The sequence below is a fragment of the Oreochromis niloticus genome, linkage group LG3 (assembly GCF_001858045.2).
Source record: "Oreochromis niloticus isolate F11D_XX linkage group LG3, O_niloticus_UMD_NMBU, whole genome shotgun sequence".
In the NCBI taxonomy this organism is placed as follows: Eukaryota; Metazoa; Chordata; class Actinopteri; order Cichliformes; family Cichlidae; genus Oreochromis; species Oreochromis niloticus.
In genome coordinates this window covers 42,596,201-42,606,370 of record NC_031967.2, presented here as the reverse complement: position 1 = coordinate 42,606,370, position 10,170 = coordinate 42,596,201, and the positions used below count along the sequence as shown (strand labels likewise).

The window sequence follows — 10,170 nt, the reverse complement described above, 5'->3', positions numbered from 1 at the left end:
GCTGACAGACATAGGCAAAGTTACCCGGGGGGTTAACTGAAGAGTTTAAAATCAGATATGACTCCCTCAAGTCATGCAATCATCTATCCATCCATCTTCTTCCGCTTTATCCGGAGCCGGTTCACGGGGCAGCAGCCTAGGCAGAGAAGCCCAGACCTCCCTCTCCCTAGCCACCTCCTTTAGCTTATCCGGGGGACACCAAGGCATTCCCAGGCCAGCCGAGCGATATAATCTCTCCAGTGTGTCCTGGGTCTGCCCCAGGTCCTCCTCCCGATGGGACATGCCCAGAACACCTCACCCAGGAGGCATCCTTATCAGATGCCCGAACCACCTCAGCTGGCTCCTTTCAATGTGGAGGAGCAGCGGCTCTACTCTGAGCCCCTCCCGGATGGCCGAACTTCTCACCATATCTCTAAGGGAGAGGCCAGCCACCCTTCAGAGGAAGCTCATTTCCGCCACTTGTATCCACGATCTTGTTCTTTCGGTCACTACCCACAGCTAGTGGCCATAGGTGAGGGTAGGGACCTAGATCAACCAGTAAATTGAGAGCTTCACTTTTACACTCAGCTCTCTCTTCACCACGACGGACCGGTGCAGCGTCCGCAGCACCAATCCATCTGTCAATCTCCGGCTTCATTCTTCCATCACTCACGAACAAGACCCCGAGATACTTGAACTCCTCCACTTGGGGCAGGAACTCATCCCCGACCCGCAGTGGGCACTCTACCCTTTTCCGGCTGAGAACCATGGCCTCAGATTTGGAGGTGCTGATCCTCATTCCTGCTGCTTCACACTCGGCTGTGAACCGTTCCAGTGCGAACTGGAGGCCATCACCCGATGAAGCCAACAGAATCACATCATCCGCCAAAAGCAGAGACGAGATTCTGAGGCCACCGAAGTGAAAGCCCTCCGCCACTTGGCTGCGCCTAGAAATCCTGTCCATAAAAATTCTAAACTTATTGCCGGCAATTCGAACAGAACTCTTGCGACGGTTGTATAGGAATCAAATGGCCCGTAGCAATGCGCCAGACACCCTGTACTCCTGCAGCACCTCCCACAGGACACCCTGAGGGACATGGTCAAATGCCTTCTCCAAGTCCACAAAACACATGTAGACTGGTTGGGCAAACTCCCATGCGCCCTCAAATATCCTTGAGAGGATAAAGAGCTAGTCCAGTGTTCCGTGACCAGGACGAAAACCGCATTGTTCCTCCTGTATCCGAGATTCGACTAGCGGATAAACTCTCCTTTCCAGCACCCTGGCATAGACTTTCCCAGGGAGGCTGAGGAGTGTGATCCCCCTGTAGTTGGAACACACCCTCCGGTCCCCCTTCTTAAAAATGGGGACCACCACCCCGGTCTGCCAGTCCAGGGGTACTGCCCCTCATCTCCATGCAACATTGTAGAGGCGTGTCAACCAGGACAGCCCTACAATGTCCAGAGCCTTCAGGAACTCGGGGTGGACCTCATCCACACCAGGGGCCACCAAGGAGTTGTTTAACTGCCTCAGCGACCTCGCCCCCGGAAATTGGCGGGCCATCCCCCTCATCCCCAGACTCTGCTTCCTCCTGCACTACACACAGTGCAGGCAGAGCACCGCTTTCCCCTCCTGAGACGTCTGACGGTTTGCCAGAATCTCTTCGAGGCAGTCCGAAAGTTTTTCTCCATGGCCTCACCGAACTACTCCCACACCCGAGTTTTTGCTGCAGCCACTGCCCGAGCCGCATTCCGCTTGGCCTGTCGGTACCTGTCAACTGCTTCCGAAGTCCCACAGGCTAACCAAGCCTGATAGGACTCCTTCTTCAGCCTAGTGGCTCCCTTCACCTCTGGTGTCCACCATTTGGTTCAGGGATTACCACCACGACAGGCACCAACCACCTTGCGGCAGCAGCTCAATGCAGCAGCTTCGGCAATGGAGATGCTGAACATGGTCCATTCAGACTCAATGTCCCTACTCTCCCTCGGAATGCTGTTGAAGCTCTGCCAGAGGTGTGCGTTGAAGATCTCGCGGAATGGGGCCTCTACTAGGCGTTCCCAGCACACCCTCACTACGTGTTTAGGTGCAGCGGGTCTGTCCAGCGTCCTCCCCGCCACCTGATCCAACTCACCACCAGGTGGTGATCAGTTGACAGCTCAGCCCTTCTCTTTACCCGAGTGTCCAGAACATATGGTCGCAGGTCTGGTGATACGATTACAAAATTCATCATCAACCTGCGGCCTAGAGCGTCCTGGTGCCACGTGCACTTATGGACACTCTTATGTTCGAACAAGGTGTTCGTTATGTCCAAACTGTGATTTGCACAGAAGTCCAATAACAAAACACCGCTCGGGTTCAGATCAGGAAGGCCGTTCCTCCCAATCACACCCCTCTAAGTCTCGCTGTCGTTACCCACGTGAGCATTGAAGTCTCCCAGTAGGACAACAGAGTCTCCAGGTGGAGGACCTTCCAACACCCCACCCAGGGACTCTAAGAAGGCTGGGTACTCTGAACTGCCACTCGGCGCATAAGCACAGATGACAGTCAGGACCCGTTACCCGACCCTAAAGCGCAGGGAACAAACCCTCTCATCCACCGGGAAAAACCCCAACGTACCGGCAGCAAGCCGAGGGGATATTAGAATACCCACCCCAGCTCGCCGCCTCTTACCAGGGACAACTCCAGACTGAGAAAGAGTCCAACCCCTCTCCAGGAGACTGGTTCCAGAGCCCAAGCCATGTGTAGAGGTGAGCCCGACTATATCTAGCCGATATCTCTCAAACTCACGCACTAACTCCTCCCCCTTCCCAACCAGAGAGGTGACATTCCATGTCCCCGGCTACCATGCCAGTCTTGGTAGCCGGGGATCAGTCCGCCAGGACCTCCGCTCCTGGCCGCCACCCAGCACACAATGCACCCGACCCATATGGCGCCTCCTGCTGGTGGTGGACCTGCGGGAGGATGGGCCCGTGGGAGGATGGGCCCATGTCCCCTTTTCAGGTTGTGCCCGGCCGGGCCCCATGGAATAAGGCCCGGCCACCAGACGCTCACCCTCGGGTACCCTCCACAGGCCTGGCTCCAGGGCGGGGCCCCGGTAACCATGTCCCGGGCAGGGTAAACTGTTCCCTCGATGTTTTCCTCATAAGGGTCTTCTGAATCGCTCTTTGTCTGGTCCCTCACCCAGGACCAATTTGCCATGGGAGGCCCTACCTGGGGGCAAAAGCCCCCGGACAACATAGCCCCTGGGATCCCTGGGACACACAAACCCCTCCACCACGATAAGGTAGCGATTCACGGAGAGGAAGTCATGGTGACCATTGGACAGTTTATCCTTCTGCTTGATAGTGATAGGCCACTATAGGGCACACACTGTTTCTAATGCTGATGCTGACAGACAAGCAAAGTTACCCGGAGGGTTAATTGAAGAGTTTAAAATCAGATATGACTTCCTCAAGTCATGCAGTCATTTCTTAGTATTGGATCCTTCAACATGGCCTCAAGAAAGCAAATACTCCACAGTTTCAGAAACACAACAGTTTGCAGGATTCTCAAGAAATACGAGGTCACCTTGCAACTTGACAAAGACACTACTGTAACAGAATGGATGCGATTAAGGCAGGCATGAAAACACATGGGAGCCTCTTCTGTGTATGACTTGGTCCATCTCTTGGTCCTCACCTGAGTAGATCACGTGAAAAGTTATCTGCACCCCTGTTTATTACCAGCTAACAGTTGTGCAGGCATCCCCCTCAGGATTTTGAGCCGATTCCCTTCAAGTAGTGCTTATTGACGACGACTCATTCAGACTGACTGCAACATTTTGGCAATCTGTCTGGAGAGAGTCTCTAAGCAATAACACAGCTTTTACTTGCAAGGGTCCTTAAACCTGTGTGAGAGTGACTACAATTAGCTCATGTTCAAGGTTTTCTGCATGTTCCAAAAACATCACATCTCTTTATTTTTTCATTGATTTTTAGGAACACTGTACATCTCAACTTTGTTTCTGAAGATGACTGAAAACAAGAGATAAAGGCAACATTACCCCAGTTGGGGCAGGGATAGCTACTCAGCTACCCCTTAGGTACCCTTGAGTAAGGTACCGTCTCTACCAATCCTTGATTCGCTGAGTGAACGGGTTAAATGCAGAGGACTAAGCAATTTCCTACAGGATTAATACAGTATACATGGAGTTAGAAAAGAAGTAACAACCCTCTCTCGCCAAACAATGTTAACTCATTAATTTTTTTGCCTTAAAAAAAGTGGATGAAATAAAAATTTATATCAACTAAATAGAGAAAACACTGAGATTCTCCTGTTTGGAAACAAAGATCCATGATTACAACTTAATTCACATCTTGAATCTATAGAGCACTGAAGACCTCAACCTGGTTGGAAACTTTTGGTGAAATCATAGATCAGGAATTTAGTTTCACTGACTGTATCACAAGGCTGTATCATGGATATCATTTCTGTCTTTTTTCTGTTGTTTTTGGTTTTAATTTAATCTTGTAAACCGATTTGAATAACTTATTTGTATTTGAGAGGTAATATACAAATACATTTCCCATAACAGAAAGAGATACATTCATGCTGCTTATTGAAGTTGGACCTTGAGGGAGAAAGGATGCCCAGGTATAAAATCTTCATGCAGAAGAGATAAGTGGTCCTTCCCAGTTCAAAAGACTGGCTCTAAGGCTACGTTCACACTGCAGGTCTTAATGCTCAATTCCAATTTTTTGATCAAATCCGATTTTTTTGTCTGCTTGTTCACACTACAGACAAAATGTGACAGCAAACGCGCTCTAGTGTGAACGCTCAAAGCGGCCCGCATGCGCAAAAGACGACGTCACACACAACGCGCTCCGTTTAGACCCAGACCAAACAGTATTGTTTGACTGATGGCCCTTAATATAAAGACTTGTTTCGGACTTTACATTTCCCAATTTTGCTTTAAGTTATAAAGTTATTTTGTTATTTACATATGGCCTAATAATTATCCGTATTGCTGTTTTAGAGAGGAGCGGTGCTTCAAAGGATAGTTGCAGATTTCTGTCAGAATCTGCAGATTATACAGTACAAATAAAATGTTCACGTTTCTCCAACATTGTCTTCCCAACAGTTTCACTGACATCTACACTGGATGGACAGGAAGCGCTCACGATGTCTTCTCCGGGGCTGATAATTGGCGTCTGTCTTGTATTAGTGACGTACAAGACGGATTTAATGTAATATGACCATTCAAACAGCAGTCGCTTTCTAAAACATCAGATATGTATCGGATTCAGTACCACATACGAAAGTGACCCAGATCGGATTTGAAAATATCGGATTTGTGCCGTTCACACTGTCATACCATGATTGGATATGGGTCGCATAGGGTCAGAAAAGTCGGATTTGATGTGCTTTCGCCTGCAGTGTGAACGTAGCCATAGAGTTCACAGTTGATAATTCCAGCAGAGACACCAGGGGGATCAACCACTGCCCAAACTATTTAAAAGGTGCTAAACAAATACATTTCCCTTAACAGAAAGATGCATTCATGCTGCTTATTACAGTGACCTTCAATTCTTCCTGTGCCTCTAAATATAAATGTAACTTTAAACTCCAATTAGGATCCTACATGACTAATATTCATTGTTATTAAGACCATCAGTTTTACATACCTATTCTGTGTAACTTTATCTCAGGTTTGCAGATGGTCCCCAGGACTCTAATCTGCTCTTCCCTGGTCCAGACAATAATGCCTTCAGCTTGCTTCAGTCCAAGCTGCTCTCCCTCCTGACTGCTGCAGAGTTCCTCCTGTTCCTCTTTAATCTGTGGAGGCTCTGGGTCCTCTTGGTCCAGACTGGAGTTCCTCTCCTCCTCTTCGTTGCAGTCACGTTGTTGTGGGAAGTCTAAAGCAACAAAAAAGCACAGAGTCAAGGTCACAATTGTGATGATTATTTCACAAATATTTTACAAATGTGTGTCAAAGCCTGAATAAATAGTGATAATTTAAACACAAATTTTTACAGAGACAGTGAGCTCAGATCACAGCATCACTGGTGTCACAGTTATGTATCGATCAGATTAAATAAAATGTGTAAATATTGAAACAATATATAGTCATGTGGTTTCTAGTCAATGTGATATCAAGCTTAATTCAACAAGAAGAGGTTTTAATTCACAACGGTGACCATGAATCTGCAACAGTCCAACATAGTCCATCACTGGACACTGAAGCACAGCACGATTAAATACCCAGTTTAACATCTTCTAGTAAAGCCACTGTTTCTTCAATCGGACCCTGGGCACTTTGTTTTCACTTAGGAGACACATTTCTATGGACACAGGAGGACATATTTAGACATTATACTTTGCTTCAGTGAACAGAAACTTTATCCACTGATTGTTTTCTTGCTTTTGCTGCAGATGTAAAGACATTAATTACAGCAGTATTTGCAATGTGGACAGCTTTTGTTCTGATGCTTTGGAGAGTCTGTGACTGTGTGTGTGTTCACTTTGAGGCTTTCATAGAGAATAAATGGAACTAGAAAAAATTTGCATTTCCTGCGAAAATGCTGTGTGGATGCCTTAACGCTGAAGCTGTCTGCTGAAAAGCTGAAAACGATGAAAAGTTGCAAAAAGTTGTATGGTGGTGAAAAAAAAAATGTTACCCTGAGCAGGATTCGAACCTGGCCCTCCTGGACTCAAGGTAGTTACTCATCTCACTGAGCTAAACTCGTTCTCTCAAAAAAAGAGGAGGAGAGACCGACAATTCTGCTAAAATGAGCAGACGCTGCTCATTTTTTGTGCTGAGAAGAGGCGAAAAGCCTGAAAATTTTGCAGAAGAGAGATAAATCAGCAGAATTTCTGCGGAAAAGAGGTAGAACAAAAGAATAAAAGAGAAAACTGAAAACAGGTTTTGCCATGACCGGGATTTGAACCTGGCCCTTCTGGTCTGAAGGCAGCTGCTCATCTCACTGAGCTAAACTCACTCTGACCAAGAAGAGGTGGAGAGACGGACAACTCTGCTGAAATGAGCAGAAGCTGCTGAGAATTGTGCTGATAAGAGGAGAAAAGGCTGAAAATTTTGCAGAAAAGAGGTGAATCAGCAGAATTTCTGCAGAAAAGAGGTAAAGAAGCAACAAGTTGCGCTGAAAAGAGATGAATCAGCAGAATTTCTGCTCAAAAGAGTTTTTTTCTGAAAACTGCTGAGATTTATGCTGATAAGAGGTGAAAAGGCTGAAAATTTTGCAGAAGAGGTGAATAAGCAGAATTTGGGCTGAAAAGAGGTTAAAATTCTGAAATTTCTGCTGAAAAGAGTTCAATCAGCAGAATTTCTGCTGAAAAGAGTTCTGCAGAACTCTTTTCAGAATTCTGCTGAAAAGAGTTTTTTTTGCTGAAAACAGCTGAAAAAGCTGGGATTTGTGCTGAAAAGTGGTGAAAAAACTGAAAATTTTGCTGAAAAGGGGTGGAAAAGCTGAAATTTGTGTTGAAAAGAGTTAAAAAAGTTTAACTGTTAACTGAAAGAAATGTTGCCATAAGCGGGATTTGAACCCGGGCCTCCCAGTCTGAGAACGGCTGCTCATCACACTGAGCTAAAACACGGCTCAACCGGGCAAGGAAAACTAGTGACCCCACTGATAATGTGCAAAAATGGGCAAAAAATATTGCAAAAAAAATTCAATATCTCAAAAAGTATAGAAGTTATGAGCACCAAAAGTCATAGCACACATTAGCAGAAAGAGCAGAATTTTTTAAAGTTTGAACTGAGAAAATCGGCTGAAAACTGAGGCAGTAGTTAAGCGGCAAAAAGTGTACGGAAACCCCAAGAATAATAAAGAATAAAGAGAAACAGGAAAACAATTGTGTGGAAGCCCTTTAGGGCATCCACACAATAAACAGTTGGTGTGGACGCTCATCTTCATCAATGTTAGTCAGCAGACAGTTTCCACACTGTCTCATTAAGAGTGTGTGTGCTCTTCCTGAACTATCACCGTTTGCTCCTCTGAATTCATCACCAAAGTAACAGCTTCCTGCTCTCAGCTAACATCAGCTTAGAGAAATCCTGGAGATGCTTTCTTCAGATTTATCACCAATCAACCAAACACTGAAGAATCTGAGCTTGAACAGCACAGAGTTAAAAACATGTCCATACCTATGATGTGTGAGTTTCTGTCGGGTTTCCGGCTGATATCCAGCAGTCTGTGCTGACGGTTGATCTCCTCCTCATACTGGACGATGGTTTTTTGAACCTCTGAGAAGATTTCTTCACAAACAGCAGTTAGTCTCTCCTTGATGAACTCTCTCAGATACTGAGCTGAACTCATTGCTGCTTCAACTCAGGCTGAGCGGATCGATACAAAAAGCGATAGAAGCGACACCAACGTTGGTATTGGTATCAGATGGATATTAGCGTTAAAAGATAAATGCTTTAGTTTTTTGTTTTTCCTGTAAGTTCAACCTTCTTTATCAGCGGCCATGTTGCGGACGTAATTCTTGCTCCACCCCAGTTTGCTCTAGTGTTGTCACGCGACTCAGAGAGACACACCGATTTGTTGAATAGTAATGCCGCATTTAAGATACGTCGGATCTCGGGAGTTACGTCACTCCAAAGTGAGCGCGTTCAGAAAAAGCAGAAAAGCATAATCTTTTTTTAGCAAGGTAGAGCCATTCTAGTATGGCTAGCAGTAAAACCTGATACTTATTTGCTGTGCTTAAAAACACATTCGGTGATAGAGCCTGATCACTTCTCTGCCTATGATTTATTGAACGAGTTTAAAGTTTAAAGTTTACAGTTCTACTTTTGTTTACATTCAGTCCCACCTTCTTGGATTGTTAACTCGTGTATGTGTTTCTGCTCTGACTTTCCGAGTGCGAAATCCGATGCAAGCGGCCGTTCCACAACACATTTCCGACAGAGAACTCGGGATTTCGAACTTCAAACCTATCCGGGAACGCACCATCTCTGTTATTTATTTATTTATTTTTTACAACAATGGCGGCTTATGAGTTGTGTTTGCATCCTTCAAAGGTTTCTTTCGGAAGTGGATTATTAAGTAAAGGATTCCGTGTCACTCAGTTATCTAGTATAAATGTAGTGAAGGGTAAAGCGAGGCTTTGTGAAACACTGAAAGTTAGAAACAATTGTACTCTTGAGGCTGTTGAAGATTCGAAACAAGCTGAGGCCCAATGCAACAGCGACACCTAGTGGATTCTTTTGCTATTGTCACGTCTTGAAAATCATGAGCAATTACACGTATTACACCAACGAACTGTTTGGAGGAATTCCCATTCAACATAGCACGATAAAATGTGATGATGTTAAAAACGTTAATAAATGAAATGAACTGTGTGTTTCAGCAAATACTATTTTCCGATGTTGTCTTAGCCTACATGAAAGTTTTTCAGTTTTGTATTAGTTTAGTGTAATGCATAAAAAGCCCTCCCCAAATTGTAAAATAAAATATATTAAAAAAGGGTTGCCATGTTTGCTATGATGCCCATACATGCTTTGTGGACTTGAATGTCACCTACATTTTAGGTAGGTTAAGGGTAGATCTACCTGCTTATGCTTAGGGAAAGTGAAGAACAGAAAGTCAAGTAAAAATTAATATATTTGTCATATGTAAAGATTTATTTTCAAAAACATTTTTGGGTTGAGCTATTCTACAGTATCTATCTATACAGTGTCATCAGCAGTACTGTGGGTACTCTGGATTTGTTCTCATTGTCTGTTCTCGTTACTGAAAGAACAAAAATATTCATCAGTGCTGTTTAAAAAAAAATATTATTAAGCTTAATTGCATCACATCAGACATGACCCATTTGCAGTAGACGTTTAAAAATTTCAGACAGCTCAAGGATTCAAATTCTTGTGACATTTTAAAACATTAGACCTCAAAGACATTGCCTTTACTTTGAAGATCACAAACGCCAGAAGCAAAAAGTGGTTAAATGGGATGATCTAGCCTTCAGATTTGTGTCATCAGCTGTCCCACCCTCGCTACATCTCCTCATCTGTGACAGTGGGGAAACATGATGAATGCAGAAATGTTGATTAATATCTTGAGATTTTTGATTATTGAAGAGCTATGGCAAATCAACAGTTGGCGTACAAAAATCATTATCTCAGACTGAAAAAAACCTTATTTACTTTTTGAATTGTATTTTACATTTTTACTGTAGAAATTGTTTAAATATAGAACTAT

At 44.7% G+C, this 10,170-nt stretch overlaps 2 protein-coding genes across 5 annotated transcripts in view; both read right to left on the bottom strand.

Moving 5' to 3' along the window:
- Positions 1-10,170, bottom strand: part of LOC100695786 (zinc finger protein 239) — a 630,955-nt gene that overhangs the window by 265,119 nt on the left and 355,666 nt on the right. The gene's annotated exons all lie outside the window — the stretch shown is intronic.
- Positions 1-10,170, bottom strand: part of LOC100692303 (zinc finger and SCAN domain-containing protein 2) — a 33,018-nt gene that overhangs the window by 10,942 nt on the left and 11,906 nt on the right. Inside the window, exons 1-3 of one of the 4 annotated variants that reach the window (XM_025901315.1) lie at positions 8,118-8,471; positions 5,641-5,871; positions 3,280-3,655 (exon numbers count right to left, since the gene is read on the bottom strand). In XM_025901315.1, coding sequence (XP_025757100.1) covers positions 3,588-3,655; positions 5,641-5,871; positions 8,118-8,289 — 471 coding nt within the window. In that variant the 5' untranslated portion in view covers positions 8,290-8,471 and the 3' untranslated portion in view covers positions 3,280-3,587. Of the gene's footprint in view, positions 1-3,279; positions 3,656-5,640; positions 5,872-8,117; positions 8,472-10,170 lie in introns of those variants that run through there. The other 3 variants (XM_019363368.2, XM_025901312.1, XM_019363367.2) reach the window with 3 other exon arrangements.